At 34.2% G+C, this 16,222-nt stretch overlaps 5 protein-coding genes and 1 long non-coding RNA gene across 6 annotated transcripts; 4 read left to right on the top strand and 2 right to left on the bottom strand.

The window, feature by feature from the left end:
- Window positions 1–2,484: 2,484 nt before the first annotated feature.
- On the bottom strand, window positions 2,485–3,141 carry LOC139096588 (globin CTT-I/CTT-IA-like). The gene has a single exon (XM_070648322.1). The coding sequence runs from the start codon at window positions 3,087–3,089 to the stop codon at window positions 2,604–2,606; it is 486 nt and encodes a 161-aa protein (XP_070504423.1). The 5' UTR covers window positions 3,090–3,141; the 3' UTR covers window positions 2,485–2,603.
- Window positions 3,142–8,711: 5,570 nt separating this feature from the next.
- On the top strand, window positions 8,712–11,116 carry LOC139096580 (uncharacterized). The gene is made up of 3 exons (XR_011544989.1): window positions 8,712–9,232; window positions 9,322–9,397; window positions 10,438–11,116. It is a non-coding gene; the product is annotated as an uncharacterized lncRNA (long non-coding RNA).
- A 769-nt stretch (window positions 11,117–11,885) lies between these two features.
- On the top strand, window positions 11,886–12,459 carry LOC139096579 (globin CTT-Y-like). Its single transcript, XM_070648316.1, has one exon. The coding sequence runs from the start codon at window positions 11,930–11,932 to the stop codon at window positions 12,410–12,412; it is 483 nt and encodes a 160-aa protein (XP_070504417.1). The 5' UTR covers window positions 11,886–11,929; the 3' UTR covers window positions 12,413–12,459.
- A 796-nt stretch (window positions 12,460–13,255) lies between these two features.
- On the top strand, window positions 13,256–13,790 carry LOC139096637 (globin CTT-W-like). Its single transcript, XM_070648370.1, has one exon. It carries the CDS (start codon window positions 13,311–13,313, stop codon window positions 13,788–13,790), a length of 480 nt encoding a protein of 159 aa, XP_070504471.1. The 5' UTR covers window positions 13,256–13,310.
- A 528-nt stretch (window positions 13,791–14,318) lies between these two features.
- LOC139096591 (globin CTT-V) lies at window positions 14,319–14,890 on the bottom strand. Its single transcript, XM_070648326.1, has one exon. It carries the CDS (start codon window positions 14,872–14,874, stop codon window positions 14,383–14,385), a length of 492 nt encoding a protein of 163 aa, XP_070504427.1. The 5' UTR covers window positions 14,875–14,890; the 3' UTR covers window positions 14,319–14,382.
- Window positions 14,891–15,566: 676 nt separating this feature from the next.
- LOC139096632 (globin CTT-VIIB-7-like) lies at window positions 15,567–16,187 on the top strand. The gene has a single exon (XM_070648366.1). It carries the CDS (start codon window positions 15,614–15,616, stop codon window positions 16,100–16,102), a length of 489 nt encoding a protein of 162 aa, XP_070504467.1. The 5' UTR covers window positions 15,567–15,613; the 3' UTR covers window positions 16,103–16,187.
- The last annotated feature ends 35 nt before the right edge of the window (window positions 16,188–16,222 follow it).

The following is a 16,222-nucleotide window of genomic DNA, read 5'->3' as shown; positions in this document are numbered from 1 at the left end:
TGATTAAAATAAGTTTTGAATTCTGATGCTAGAATTTTGTATTTTATTAGATTATTTTGGAATTTTGATAATTTCATGAATTTTTTAAGGGGTCGGAGACGATCCGGAAGCCTACATTTTAGATGCTTATGCCTGCAGTTTTTGACTGTACCTTAAAGTTCGTCCAATGTTTCAAGTATAGATCTATTTACAATTTGTAAGAGAATTTATGTCAAATTCATGTGCATAGACTCTCGTGGACGACCAAAAATCTCTTGGAAGGGTACTTGGAATTGGTAATTGGCAGACAGATGTAAGCTACAGATCCAGCTTAAGGCGTCATCTGAGGGATGCCATGGCTCACAATTGATATGTACGACCAGCGAATTAAGTAAGCAAGTTTATGGACATAAAAGAAGTTCTTCAAAAAATAAATTCTACCCAAAAAAACATCGAAAATAATTCTATGTTTCTCCTCCTACACAAGACAACATATCCACATCTATCTTCTTTACAATATCCACAAATTTCCCTTTTAAAAATACAATCACAAACAGTAAACGATTGGGCCAAAACAAAATCAGCTGTGCTGCTTCAAAACAAAACAAAAATAATCTTTTTTCTCTTTCCATTTCTTTCTTGATGTAATGCTATAGACATTCTAATACATACGCACGTTTACAACATCCCTGTTATTAAATGTAATAAATATTAACAGACTGTGGAAATGTCGAAGATGGCCGTTATTTTTATTTTCAAAAATATAAATGACCGTTTAATTTTGAATTTAGATTGACCGTTATAAAACTTCCAAAATTTTTATTATTAAGAAAACCAAAAATTTGTTATGAAATTCATTATTTCTTAAACTTTGAATCATATTTAGGTCGTGTAATGACAAATCAAGCTTCATGTGACAGTTTAAATCGAAAATTTACAAATTTTTACATCGATTTTTATAACGGTTAAAATTAATTTAAAATTTCGACTCCCTTCGACGTTTTTTGAATCCTTCGACATTCAGTGTCGAAGGATTTCGACGCTCAGATTTCCACAGTCTGATATTAATAAGAGAAAGACGATGTAAAGAAGGAATCAATTTATGTCGATAAACAAGTTTTTTTTGGAATTGAGTATTATGAAATCGAAATGATGTAAGATGTCTGGGATGAGTTGAGCTGTTGTTGTTATTGGTTTTTTGAGAATCTTTTGAATAATTTTATTTTTATGACAGTTTTTTGAAAGGCATACTGACTTACTTACTTCAATGGTCGTACAGATCAAGTGTGATCCATGGCCTTCTTCAGTTGATGTCTGAAGCTGGCTATATCGCTGGCTTACGCTTGCCAATTACCAATACCAAGTGCAATACCATCTCTATCGAAACCCTTTTTTCCATGAGTTCTTTGGTCTACTGCGTGATCTCTTGAGATGCAAATTATTTGAATAAGTAAGAAAATTATGTCCCCTGGTCAGAGTGACCCTAGCTTGGAGCCGGATTTTGCTTAATCTGACTAAAAATCACAATAATCCTGGTCTGAGGACACTATTTTATGAGTTTTTTACACCATCAATGTGATTTTCGGATTTTATCAGAGTTGTCAAAAATGATGCCTTTTAAAATATGCCTAGCTGTTTCATGGTAGCATTTGATGTTGCCTAAGCCTCATTCAGTTTGACATCAAGTTTGTCGACTTCAAGAAAATGAAATTGTTTTTGAGCTCTGGCATCACATTTACATTGATATGGGCAAATACATGTGTCTGTTTTTGACCAGGCTCCAGTCTAGAACTTTTCCAAAAATGTTAATAAGTTTTAAATGTGTTTAACTAAAAGTCTAGACGGAATGGTGTTAAGGTGTTATTAAGAATGGCATTAACTATTTTGAAGACTTGCATTAAATATTGTTGGTTGTAAGTGCCAAAAATTTGGTGATTGCCATCGGTAGCGGCTTTGTGAAAGTCTGTGCTTATTTTATAATACAAATTTCTTCTTACTTCGCAGTCCGTACAGATAATAATTGATTCATAGCCTCCCTCAGATGACCCCTAAAGCAACTTCTATCGCTGACTTTCGTATGCCAATCACCAATACTGTCTCTATCGACTACTTCCTTCTATGTAGGAGTTCTTAAGTCTACCACGAGATCCACTAAGTGGGATTTAAGACAAGCATTCGTTAATAATAGTCAATTACCTTCTTTGCTTTGGATCTTCATCTTATTGTGGTATTTAAATCACTAATTTGAAGATATTACTATATGCAGCCTTACCAGAAGAGCTATGAGCTTCATATCTAATTCTAGAAACTGTATTTTAATTGTTTTGTTAAGATTTGAACCTTAAATTGCATTAAAATGTCTTCCACATAAAACACTAGACCAATAAGCTGCTAATCCACAAAATGTCGTAATTCTGTTCACAATCTCTGCAAGAAAAATCAACTTTTATCCACCAACAGCATCAGCATTTTTGCACGTACACAAAAAATTAAAAACACAAAATATTTTTGGTTTTTTTTTTTTTTTAAATCGATATAGTTGGTGAATGGATGTTTTTATTTATCTGACTTCGATGTAATTTACACAAATCATTAGAAATTCACATTTTTCACACACATACTTCTTATGCTGCTGCGAGTTGTTCTTTCAATACTCCGAAGACAAAGTCAAGGACGGCATTCCAGCTTGATTCAACATTTGAGTCCCATGTGGTAGCTCCCTTAAGCCAAACGACGAGTGTCTTACGGAAGTTATCGAATTGTCCAGCTGTAGCACGGCTCTTGTGTGTCTTTCCTAAGTCCTTGGCCTTGGCAACAATTGTTGCTGTGTTGGCATCATTTCCGAGAAGATCCATAACATTTGAGAAGAATCCTACAATTCTACCAGCATGTGTTGCAAATTCTGGTGTTCCCTTGATTGAGTCGAGGTCCTTTCCGGCAAATTGTGGGAATTTATCTTGAATGTCAGAGTTGGCCTTGAAGACGGCATAAAGGATGTCAACTTGCTTGCCCTTAACGGTGTTCCATGATGCCTTGGCAGCTGCGATTTGGTCTGCTGTTGGACCAGCCATGGCGGCTGTGACGCACAATGCAAGAATTAAGAATTTCATTTTTTTTTTGTATATTTGTTTGTTTATTCAATATCGAATGTAAACTGATTATTTCAGCGAAATTTGGCTTCTTTTATACCAAAAAATTTCTTCTCGTTCTTTTTCCGATTTCTCGTTGTGTTAATATCTAAATTAAATACTTTTTATTCTGCTAGTATAAAGTCAAGTTTCAGGTTTTTTGCTTCTCTCATGCAAAAATTAAGAGAGAAGATAGCGCACTTGTGTGACAACTTGTGTGACTGTTCGTTCAACTTATCATCATTTACATATCACGTACATGAAGATGATTTGGCTTTAAGGTATAATTAATGGATGATTGTATGAAATCGAAAGGAAGTTGAGGTTTGTAATAAATCATATCAATACTCATAGTTATTTCATGATTTTATGATGTTGAAGTAATTCAAGACTATTGCTAGTTATGACTTACAGCTTGACATGAAGTGCTTAACGATATTATGCATAACTGTTTAGCATTGATTAAGGATCTATAATTGTAGTGGGTGTAAATTACCTTAACAAGCAAAGCTGTTATGCGTTCATGCTACAAAAGCACCTATGGTACCTAAAAGCGGTCTCTATGCCTGATAGAGTGAAATGCTTGGTAATATTGACAATGCTTTAATATAATGATTGATAAGTTAGTAATAAATGATTAGTAATGATCGATAGACTAGTCAATATGTCAATAATTTTGTAAGAACTCGAAGAGCACAAGTCAATTAGTCAATCCGTTATCTGATACCAGGCTGGCGTGACTCTGACTTGGTACCAGACTAGAATTTATTCTTAACAGATGCTCGAACAAACAAGATGCTTGCTCACGAATGTGCTAATTATGTTGAAGTTGATTAAGTTTATTTGTGAGCTAGTTCATTTAGGTGAGTATGTTCATTATCAGTTAGGGAAGTCAAAGTCATGCTGCTCTAAGGTCGGATTTTTGATCGAATAACTGATTTATCTTGGACTCAATCTACTCGGACACGAAGTCGGAAGAATAGCAATGCAGATTTAAATAGTGGGTGAATAGTAGAAGAATGTTATGACCAATCTAAAAGAGTCTGTCAAAATCAAGACTTTATATTTGTGAATTACATATTAAAGACATAAACACGCTCTGCACTTACTTTAAATCCTTAAAAAGTAAATGCATCATAATGTACCTAAAAATGAGTATAATTAAATCAGTAGTGGGAAATATGTGTGCCGCGGCACATTAATGAGACATCAAAATTTCTAGAAATGCCATGAATCAAATGCTTAGTGCATTTTTGGTCGACGCTTGTCACCAAGGTATCTCGCAAAAATTAAAGGATTAGACCACTGATCTAATTTAAGAATAAGACCTAAAAAGTTAAGCACTCTATTGAGTATACTCATGCTATTTATAACTAGATAATCTAATCTATATGACTAAATAATCATAAATCTCAATTCCAACAAGACAAACAAAAGACATCAACTCATCATCGAAAAACCTCATCATCCCAGAGAATCTGCAAAATGAGTCAATTGTATTGGAGAACAACAACACAGCACATAAAAAAACGACACATGCAAAAATCTCGTTTTTCCATCTTTTTTTTAATGAAAAGAAAAAAGAATTTTCAAGGTTAAAATTAGTTGTTTTTGATACTCGGTAAAACTCGTGAGCATCCACAAAGATTCAGTCTGCATAATATGCACACGAGCGAGCATATAAAAATGCAGTAAAATAACTTGTTGATAAAGAAAAAAATCAATTGTTAAGGAGCAACTTTTTGATGAAGATGCTGAATCATTTTGTGAGCTATAAAATTAATTGTGGATGGAAATTTAATTTTTGGGATAAGAAAATGAATTTTTATAAATCATGAAAAAGTCATGTCCAAAAAGGCCTACGTGAGAAATTTTGTTATCTGTTCCAATGCTTTTCAGACACTCTAATTGAAATGATGAGCTTAAAATCAAATTAAGACTTTAAAATTTGTCATGAACATTTGCAGCGTTATTTAGCCAAGCTATCTTATTGGGCATTAATTTGAAGTTAAAGTAACGCATGTGTAACATTCATTTAACAAAATATTGACAGTTTTTGAGGTGCTAATCAGTAAAAATTAACGTTTAATGAGATATGAGATGAGATTTTGTGATAAATTTAGCAACCAATTGGAATGACAGTTTAGTGTAAAATATTTAATAACGAGGATGTATTTGATTTAAAACCGACGAGGTTAATATCAAGTAAGAATCTTTTTTGTTCCGACCTATGTACTGAAGTAAATAAAGGATTATATTATTATTATTATTATTATTAACGAGGAATTTTAGAGTATTTTCTAATTAATTTGTTATTTTAAACTGGCTTTCAATTGTTGAACCTATAAAAAATTCAAATAAAATGATAAAATGAATTAAATAGTAAAATCGTAAAAGTTTAAGAGTTTTCCGTCAAATCTTATTTCAGTTGAGTTTCTATTCACTTCAATTTCGAAAATCATATTGTAGAAAGTGTGTAAATTAGTGGCCGGCATAGTTCTTGCGAATTTAGTCCAATTTGATCAAAAATCTGTCCCATTTAAGAGCGGCACCCTAGCATGCAATGAGTGTGGTGTCAAGAGCAGAGTAAGCTCAAAGCAACCCTCTCGAGAATGCTCATCTAGTGTATTAAAGTTGAGCAATCTCGAGAGCATGCTTTTTTGGGACACAAGCTTAAGGACACTTTTACAGATATACAACCCAGAATAGCACAAATTGGTTTGCTAATCTAAAATCCGGCACCAGACCATCATGATTTAAACAAAATCTGGCACATAGTAAAAGTCACGTTGGCCTGAATTTTGTATGGTGTTATTTGGTTTGAAACCGGCACCCGTCTAGAATTAAGTAAGGGATCAAGTCATAGTAACGCCAGTCTTTTACCGGATTTTCGATCGATTAACCAATTCGTCTAATTCGGAAACATTAAAAATAATAGTTTTAATTTAAATATCTGAACTCGTGTCATTTTATCCTTTGCGAATTAATTTTTGCAGACACGAAACAAATTTTCAAACAAAACAATCATAAAAATCTTCCCCAAAAACCAGAAACCTCGTTAATCGAGATCAAATATCCCAAATAAATATTTAATGAAAAAAGTGTGTGTTAATATACAAACTAGAACAATCTGAACCCGTAATCCAGCCCAATATTTAGAATTCAGTATGTAAAGAAAAACAAGAGTTCAAAAATCGAATGGAAAATTTTAAAATAAACTCAAAAAGTCTATGAATATTTCATGAGATTGTCTACTGAAGACGTCTGTCGTTTAATTATCATGTGTCTGATTATTTTTATTGCATTTTTCACTAAAATTTGTTTTTAAATAAGCAGCTGGATTTTTCTGATTGTAAAGTTCTGGAATAAATTTATTAAGGATTGTTTACTTACTTTGCTGGTCATATAGATGAAACTGTGATAAATGGCTTATATTTAAATGATACCTAAGTCTGGATCTATCGTTATCTACGAGCTGTCTAAGGACCTAAAGACTACTTGCTCTTTATGAATAGCAGAATTCATTTGATTTTGACCTTATTGCAATCAATTAAGAACATTTGATAAGGATTTCCGAAATGTCGGTTTCGACGATCGATCTCTAGCTGAAAACCTGAGAGTCTTGGTCTTAATATCATGAATTTTCATGACAAGTCTATAAAATCTAGCAAAAAATGATATCACAGCCAAAAATTAATCAATAAAGTAGCGCATTGCTATTAAAAATCATTTAGTATGTTGAGTCAAAAGCATGTGTCAATGCTGTTTTAGTGGCTTCAAAGGCGACGTGTTCCTAAATTGCATGTAACGACGACAAATGCAAATTTATCTTCGATGATGGAAACATATGGAATCGTATGAAGCTGATGATTAGGGATATTTTTTAAAGCTGCGTTTCTAAATTTTTAAACTGCTGACAAATTTTAATGGGTAAAATTTACCTGATTTTTATTTTCTTTTCTACCTAATCCTTAATAATTTTGTAAACATCCATTAAAAATTGCTATACCTCACTAAGACCTTTGAGAATAATTCATATCTTTATTATTTTCAGGAAAGGTAGACATGAACATGAATAACTTAAAATTCTGTCTACTTTCTAGAATGTATGTTTAAGGAACAAATGGCAGAGACTTTCTACAAAATGTAAATCTTTAATAAATAGAATAGCATGTGATGTTAAGTTGGCTGATCTTTGACTTTCATGTAGATTAATTAACTGGATTTTATTTATTTGACCAATGCAATTATAAGAGCTGTACAATGAGAACTGTAAAGAGAAACAAGGCTTAAGTGACACAATCTCTAACAACTGGACTGTAATTAAGAGAGTATAAGTTCGAGTCCAAAGAACTCCTGGAACGAAACTGTCGATAGACACAGTATTACATTTAGTATTGGTAATTTGCAAACGGAAATCAACGATAGAGTCAACCTTAGGCGTCATCTGAAGGAGGCCATTCTGACAGGAATAATGCTGTAGGGTAGAGTACTTTTTTCTGTTGAAGATTACATACCGAGCATAATCAACCCAAATTCCTGCACTAGGCTGACTTGACTCTGGCATGATACTTATTTGCTTAACTGGTTCGCACGTGCACCCAATGATGCCGGATTTAGTCCGAATCCGGGATCAAGTCATGATCTTGCCAGCCTTGACTGGAAGATAGAACATCATTTATGCTACATGTTGCTCTGTAACTAAAACTTGCACTTCCAACTGAAAATTTACAAAATAAAGCCAGGTAAAGACGACAGCTGAGTGAACTTCCGGGAGGCATACGTCATAAGCGAACGACCAAAAAGTATCCTTATCGCATTTCACCTTCACATATTATAATCCATAAAGAAAGAGAGATAGAAAAAGGCCTCTAACGGTCGTATGATGTTGTCTATCTCTCTATACACATAAATTCTTCAAATAACATTATCAGTAAGAATGTGAATATTTATGACCCGCACCTACTCGTGTTCATAATATGTACTTTTTTGAATTTATATTATAACAATTTATTATTGATCATTTGTTCAGTTTATGGACCTTTAGTTTGATCTTAATTAAAGACACTATTTCTGTGTGATTAGAGCTTATTTTATTTTTTTTGGAAGTAAACAAGTTTTTGGAAATAAAAATAAATTTTTCAAAACTCACGTAGGCCATAGTTTTTATCAATTTTAGAATAATTATCAGCTTAACTTTATGACATGATTATAAATGGAATAAGAATTGTTGATTAAGATTTATATATTTTATTTAAAATTCTGTCATAATAATTTTTTTTTTTTTGATAGATTATAATTTTATTTGCGTGGCTTATTTAAGGATGTCAAAAAATTCTAAGCGGAAAATTTTGGCAGAGCAGCTTGTGGACTTTTCAATCAGGCACCTTCTTGAGTCAGGAAGATATCCAGATGCGTCAAGATACAAATTTACAAGACGCTATAAAATGTCCGGTAGCATTGTACGTCGACTGCGTTGCTCCTGCTTTTGAATAGGTCACCTTCCTTCTTTGGTCCATAGAAAACTCAAAGGATCTTCCTTTCAATTACTCCAAAATCGTTTTCGTTTATTACAGTCATGTTGCATGACATTGTTCAGTAGAATTGATAAAAGTCCTGGGATATGACTGTTGTGTCGTCAGTTGTGTCGCTTATAATATTATTATTCCATGACTTGGACAAATGCTGCAGAACAATGTCAATGAATACGACTGTTGAAGACGAGAACGCATTTGGAGTATTTGAAAGGAAGATCCTGAAAGTTAACTATGGGCCAAAGAAGAAAGGTGACTTATTCAAAAGCAGAAGCAATGCAGAATTGAACCAGTTTTACAGAGAAGCGGATATTGGTCGAATAATCATGTTCAACAAGCTCCATTTGGCAGGACATGTTGTTAGAAGACCTGTGGAAGCTTCATTAAATGAGGTCTTTAAGTCTAATTTTGTTGATGGCAAAAGAACGCAAGAAAGGCCTTAGTACTCATGGAAAGAAGCTGTTGATAGAGATAGCATGGCATTTGGTTTCGGGAATTGACAAACGGAAGCCAGCAATAGAGCCAGCCTTAGGAGTTTTCAAAGGAAGGTCATGGATCAAAATTGATCTGTACAACCAGTTAAGTAAGAAAGTAAGTAAGAAAAATGTCAATGTTAAACATTCAATATTGAACTTTCCTCCTTAATCTTTGTAACACGTCACACTTAACGTTTAATCTAGTTCCTTATCGACTAACTAACCTTTTGAAGATTAAAGTTGACCATCATCTGGAAATAACATGTTTAATTTGAACAAGGTACGTTATCAATTGACTATTCTGAGATTAAAGTGACCATACACGTCAGTTTTTTTCTTCGCTTATCAGCCTTAACGACGAAATTTTTAAGACTTGATTTTAAAATTTATGAATTTCATATTACTTGTTTCTGAGAAGTTATTAAAATTGTGGTTCAGAATTACTTACTTACTTCCTATAACTATGTTCATATGTAGAAATTCTGTTAAAACTAGATGCTTTCCGTCTGATTTTAATGCTAACTCTGACACCTATTTTGTACAAATTCTCTGTCCGCACGCTGAGCTGACATTGTTTCATCACTGATCTGCGCCAAGTAGCTTTTGTAGTTCCTGGTCGCCGTTTCCATAATGGATTCAATCCAAGGGCTATGTAGCAAACTTGGGTTTCTTTCCCAGCATTAAAATTCTTTTTACGAAGCATATGTCAAATCCAGCCGTACTTCCTTATCTGAATCTCCTTGTTGACGTCGTGTTGACCTGCTTTTTAAAAGCTTCTCATTTGAAGGCTAATCATCTGGATTCCTGTTCTCCCTAATCATAAGAATTCATCTGAAGCAGCTAATAACGTAAACTTGTAGTCTATGCTTGACTTGGTTAAGTGGTTCAGAATTGCAAACACTGAACATTCCAGAAAAACTGCTTAAAAATTTTGGATTTCGCCAAGTTTGCTGGCTGCATTCAAATCCTTTTCATATTACCCTAACAGGCAAGAGCATACTTTCATGGTACAGAAATGCCACTATGGTACCTAAAAGCAGTCTCTATGCATGTTAGCATCATAAAAAAATATAAACTTTTTCATTTTACATAATCATGCTTTCCAAAAAGAAATGCTTATCATTAGACTCCTGGTCTCGATTATTCTAATTTTAATTCTACGTCATGATAATAAAAATTCAGCTCAGACTTTTTTCGATTCTCACGTACGCCACTTTTAATCAAATGAAATTATTTGACGTCAGACATATTTCTAAGTCGATCACCCTACAAAGATTTAGATTAGCTGAAAATGTTCAAATATTTATTTTCTAAAATTAGATTTAGATGGCTGGATGGCAAGAGATCACAACGACGAGAAAGAAATTCATGGAAGAAAATTGCTGATACAGACAGTATTCCATTAGTTATTAGAAATTGGTGGGTAAGTACCGATTTCGACGAATTTTTGAGACTGATACTGTGATGGAACCGAGACTATGGACGAGATCAGATCCGGGAAGTTTATTTTGAGAGCCAGTAAGTAATGGCCAATAACAAAGTCTATTTTAGGCGTCATTTGAGGGACGCCTTGGATCCCAATTGATCTATACGGCCAGCAAAGGAATTAAGTATTAATGATCAATGGCCTCCCTTATTTTGCGTCTGAAGCTGACTCTACCACTTGCAACCACTTACCAATCACCGATGTCATCCAAGTGCATTACTATCATAACTATCGACAGCATTTTTCCATGAATTCTTGGGGCTTCCTCGTCATTTGATCTATGTGACCAATAGCGTAAGTAAGTCAAATTTAGACAAAAACAAAGCTATTTGATAAGGAACCGATTACTTATTATATAACTCAAAAAGTCGACTATCTGACCTATAACCTCTAAAACAATTGAATAATAAGTGAACGGCTAAAATGCTGTAATATGAATTCTATTTAAAGATTATAGAAAAATATATTTATTTTTTGTTTGACATGAATTCAAAAATAAAATCGAATAGTGAAAGCGGGCTAATCTATCTAAAATCTGAAACTAGGCTGGTGTGACACTGGCATGGTTTTGAATTTGAACCGAATCAACCAGGTTTAAACCAAATCTGGCACGATGCAAGAGTCACACTGAACGTGAATGGTTGGAAAAGATTTGCAGACACGATGCAAGAAAAGGTGCTATAAAGAATGCCAACTTCATTGAAAGAGGCTTGAACAATGCTAAGGAATACTAGACCTTGTCATAGTATGCTGATGCTGCAGCAGTGCATAATATTTAAATTGTGAGAAACTTCATCATTGAAGTATTTCTCAAGAAATTCTGCAAGTTTGTTACATTCTTATCAGCTATAACAATATAGATTTTGGTAATCATGAACGATTTAGTAACATTTTGTGATGTGAGGAAAGCTATTATAATTCTAAAAGACTGAATTGCTTTTGGAAGGTGAATTTGATGCCTTAAATCAAATTCAAGTGTACCGAATCACAGGTTGTCCACCACTGTTTTTTTTAAAATCAATCCATAAGTTCAATACATGGATAAAGTCGTTTATAAGTTTCATACCAAATATTAATAACATCACGAAATCAAATTAATTCTGCTTTAAGCTAACTTTAGAAAATCTCATCTATGTTATCAGAATTAAGCTCATCAAAATCACCAAGTTCAAAAAGTTGTTATAAAAAGCGTGTAAAAAAATATATTTTTGTTGCTAAATTTAGCAAAAATACTCGATTAAAACCGTAAAATTTTTGGTATAAATAGAATCACTTACAGCTGAATATGAATATTGTTTAACAAAAATTGAAACTTAAAACTTGAAAATGAAATTTTTGGCTATTTTCGCTTTGTGTATCATCGGTACATTTGCAAATCCATGTGATGACTTCGCATTGATGCAAGAAGCATGGAATACAATGAAGCATGAAGAGACTGCCATCCTTTATACCGTTTTCAAGGCCTATCCAAACATTCAAGCCAAGTTCCCACAATTTGCTGGTAAAGATTTGGAAGAAGTCAAGGACACAGCTGCTTTTGCCGTTCACGCAACAAGAATTATCAGCTTTATGTCAGAAATTATTTCACTTCTCGGTAAACATGACAATCTTCCAGCTATCAAGTCATCACTTACTAAATTAGGACAAGATCATAAGGGACGTGGCATCACTGTTAAACAATTTGATGAGTTCCACAAAGCCTTCCATTCCTTCTTGCATACACACGATGCATGGAATGAACAAGTTGATGCCACATGGCACTGCAATGAGAATGAAATCCGTAAAATTGTCAACGCAGCTCTTGAATAAAAATTGAGTGATTAATAAAGATTGCTTAATGCTTGATAATTCTAAAATTTGCTTGTTTTTTTGCTGATTTAATCATCAATTTGAAATTTTACAGGAGTTTAAGGAGCTCGAATGGTTTATTGTTGCAAATTTGAGTTTTTGCTGTCAGTCATTAAGTTGCCGTCAGGCGTTGTGCAGCTCAGCGAATTTAGAGGTACAGATACATCATTTAGATAATTTTGGACTCAATAATGCCGATGTTATCTAAATTCAGAATAAATTTGACTAGGGTTCTTACAAAACAACAGGACTGGCAACCATGGCTTTAAGTTACATGAGTCTGACTGATTAATATCAAAACCGGCACCTTGTCAGACTTACATTGGCCTGTAGCTGCTGTCCTAAAGGTGGTGAACGCTCAATATATGTGACTTTATATCGCTCTTGGCGTTCCTACACGATGTACCAACCTCCAACCCAAAAGCCACAAAGTGAAGCAGAGTAAAACGAGGATCTGGTTAATATGCACAGGATGAGTTGACCTATCAAGTTGCTATCCTTAAATACAAGGTAAGAGAACCAGGGGGCCATGGATCACAATTGATATGTACGGCCAGTGAAGTAAATAAGTACCGACTTGTGATATTCAACTTTCATCAATAGTTATACTAAATCTAAATTATTTCCTATCAGCAATAAGATCATGGCTCATGGCTTAATATAAGATTTATAATTTATTTTTGCGTGCTCATTCAGATTATGGACTTGTTATGGACACGAATTTCTAATTTGATTAAAGTTATTAATTTGTGAAATTCTTAATTAGCAAGTCATGTTACAGCATAAACAAGATGCTAGTATAAAAACACAGCAGATTCATTCCTCAAAACATCAGTCAAAGATTGAAAATTAAATCAAAATGAAGTTTCTTGTAATCCTTACATTGTGTGTTGCTGGTGTCCTTACTCACTGTGATAAGGCTCCATACATCAAGGCAGCATGGAATCAAATTAAGCATAATGAAGTTGACATTCTCTACAGTGTCTTCAAAACATATCCAGAAATTCAAGACAAATTTCCACAATTTGCTGGAAAAGATCTCGAAACAGTCAAAGACACAGCACCATTTGCCGTTCATGCTACAAGAATCGTATCATTTATGTCGGAAATCATAAATCTTCTTGGAGATCCAACAGTTCAATCAACAATTGATGCGCTACTCGTGAAAATGGCTAAAGATCATAAAGCTCGTGGAGTTACAAAAGAATTGTTTGATAAATTCAATAATGGTATGAATAATTACATTAAAACACATGCAGCATGGGATGAAAAGACTGAAGATGCATGGAAAGTTATTGGTGATGAGCAGCGTGCTCTTATCTACACTGTTCTTGAGTAAAATTTGTGTACTTTTTTGTGAATAAAATATTTAAATTGAAATTCTAGTTTGTTGTTGATTTGCATGATTTATAGGCTGCAGTAGAGGAAATGGTTAGTTGATAGTTCTCATATTTACAAGACCGAATGATACAAATAAAGAACGCTTTATTATTGAGGTTTTAAGGTGCTTCTAAAGCTTCTTTATTAACATAGAATGGAATCCTTCTCAATTTGACAACCATATGGATGTCACATGGGTTTTTTGTGTCGCTCGGAGGAGATGATACAACTGATTTGTATCCAAAATCTTTCGTGAACCCCTCTGCACATGACCAGCTTACATAAAATAGACTTTTCGCCAGCATCGATGAACTTAAGAGCTTATAATCTTGTGTTTTAAAAATAGTGGACTAGTTAGAAATTTAGCGAACATGGGGAGCAGGGATTGGCTAGGATCTCTAAAATAAAGAGATTTGACTCTCAAAATAACCACTTCATCATCCTGTACCCCCTGTACACACCTGCCCAAATAAACATCACAATAAAATATATAAAACTAACTACGAATTACAGATCTTTATTAACTCTATTAATTATCATAAATAAACATCTTAAGCTGGGATGATTTCGAAGGCAACTGTGTATGTGTTTTCGAGGGCATGATCCCAGGCAGCGGCAACATTGGCACCCCATGAGACATGTGTTGAGAGGTATGAGATAAGAGCTGTCTTGAATTCATTGAATTGTCCTTGTGTAATTCCACGTGCCTTATGGTCAGCTCCCAATTTTCTGACGAGTCCATAGACAGCTGAAAGATTTCCTTCATTTCCTGAGAGTGCGATGAGTTCTGACAAGAATGAGACAATTCTGGTGGCGTGTGTGGCAAAAGCAGCTGTTTCCTTGACTGAATCAAGGTCCTTTCCAGCGAATTGTGGGAATTTGGCTTGGATGTCTGGGTAGGCTTTGAAGACGGCAGCAAGAATGTCAACTTCATTGTGTTTAACTTGATCCCATGATGACTTAACGAGTGAAGCTTCGTCAGCGGTCAATGGATGAGCAATAGCTCCAACAATGCAGAGAGCAAGAACAGCGAAGAATTTCATGATGCTTAGATTCAAGTCAAATCGAAAACTGATTTATTGGAAGTCTTTTTCTCAACTTTTATACTGTTTAATTAATATTTTACTCAAAAATCAGTAAGAAAAACAGCAAAAAGAGATTTTATTTTCAAAAATTGTACAGCATAAGGTATTAATTAATCACAAGCGATAAGACACAGGTCCGAACAAATTACTCGTACGATTATCAAATTGAACCTCGAAACATCTGGCTTGTTATGATCATTGCTTCTTAAATGTATTGAAAAACATTGAAATAATCTCAACTAATTCCTCTGTATCAAAGTCGAAGCTCTTGCTGTGATTAATTTAGTTTCAAATTGAATTTTGAATCAAATTACAAATCTTGGCAAAACTTGCTGAAAAGGACTTCGATTCAGTGTCAATTCCACAGCTGCTTATGCCACATATCCCACCAGAATTGTCTCATTCTAGTCAGAAGTCATCGCTTATTCATGAGAAATTAGCATCCTTCTAGACATATACAGACTCGTTTCCAAGATGTCCAAAGACCACAAGTAACATAGAAGTACACAAGCTCAATTCAATAAATTCTAGTCAGCTCTCGTTACATACTTTTTCTGAAAATAAATTATCTTCTCGCTTTTTTTCTTGTTTATATTTGAGTACAATATTTATTTAAAACCTAGTATAAAAGCTGAAAGAAAGACTTACAATAATTCAGTTTTCAATTGCATTTGAATCTAAGAACTCAAGCATCAAAATGAAATTCTTCGCTGTTCTCGCTCTCTGCGTCGTTGGAGCTATTGCTTCACCATTGTCAGCTGATGAAGCTGCACTCCTTAAGTCATCATGGAAACAAGTTAGCCACAACGAAGTTGAAATCCTTGCCGCTGTCTTTGCTGCCTACCCAGACATCCAAGCCAAATTCCCACAATTCGCCGGAAAGGACCTCGCTTCAGTTAAGGACACAGCTGCTTTTGCCACACATGCCACCAGAATCGTTTCATTCTTCTCGGAAGTCATTTCTCTCTCAGGAAATGAAGCCAATCTTTCAGCCATCTACTCTCTTGTCTCAAAATTGGGAGCTGACCATAAGGCACGTGGAATTACACCAGCTCAATTCACAGAATTCAGAACTGCTCTTGTTGCATACGTCTCAAGCCATGTCTCATGGGGTGATAATGTTGCTGCTGCCTGGAACCACGGCTTAGATAACATTTATGCTGCTGTATTCAAAGCTCTTGAATAACTTGATATTCCTGAAATTATAATCCTCAAAAATGTTATATTGAGCAATTAATAAACTTTTTTATTTCTCTTTGTGATTCCTAAAATACCAATTGTTGTTCCTTATTGATTTCACAGAACT

Source organism: Chironomus tepperi, unplaced genomic scaffold, assembly GCF_022539635.2.
Source record: "Chironomus tepperi strain 1889 unplaced genomic scaffold, CSIRO-AGI_Ctep_v1 contig_395, whole genome shotgun sequence".
Taxonomy (NCBI): Eukaryota; Metazoa; Arthropoda; class Insecta; order Diptera; family Chironomidae; genus Chironomus; species Chironomus tepperi.
Note: the sequence above shows the minus strand (reverse complement) of the source record. Positions and strands in the feature narration are given on the sequence as shown.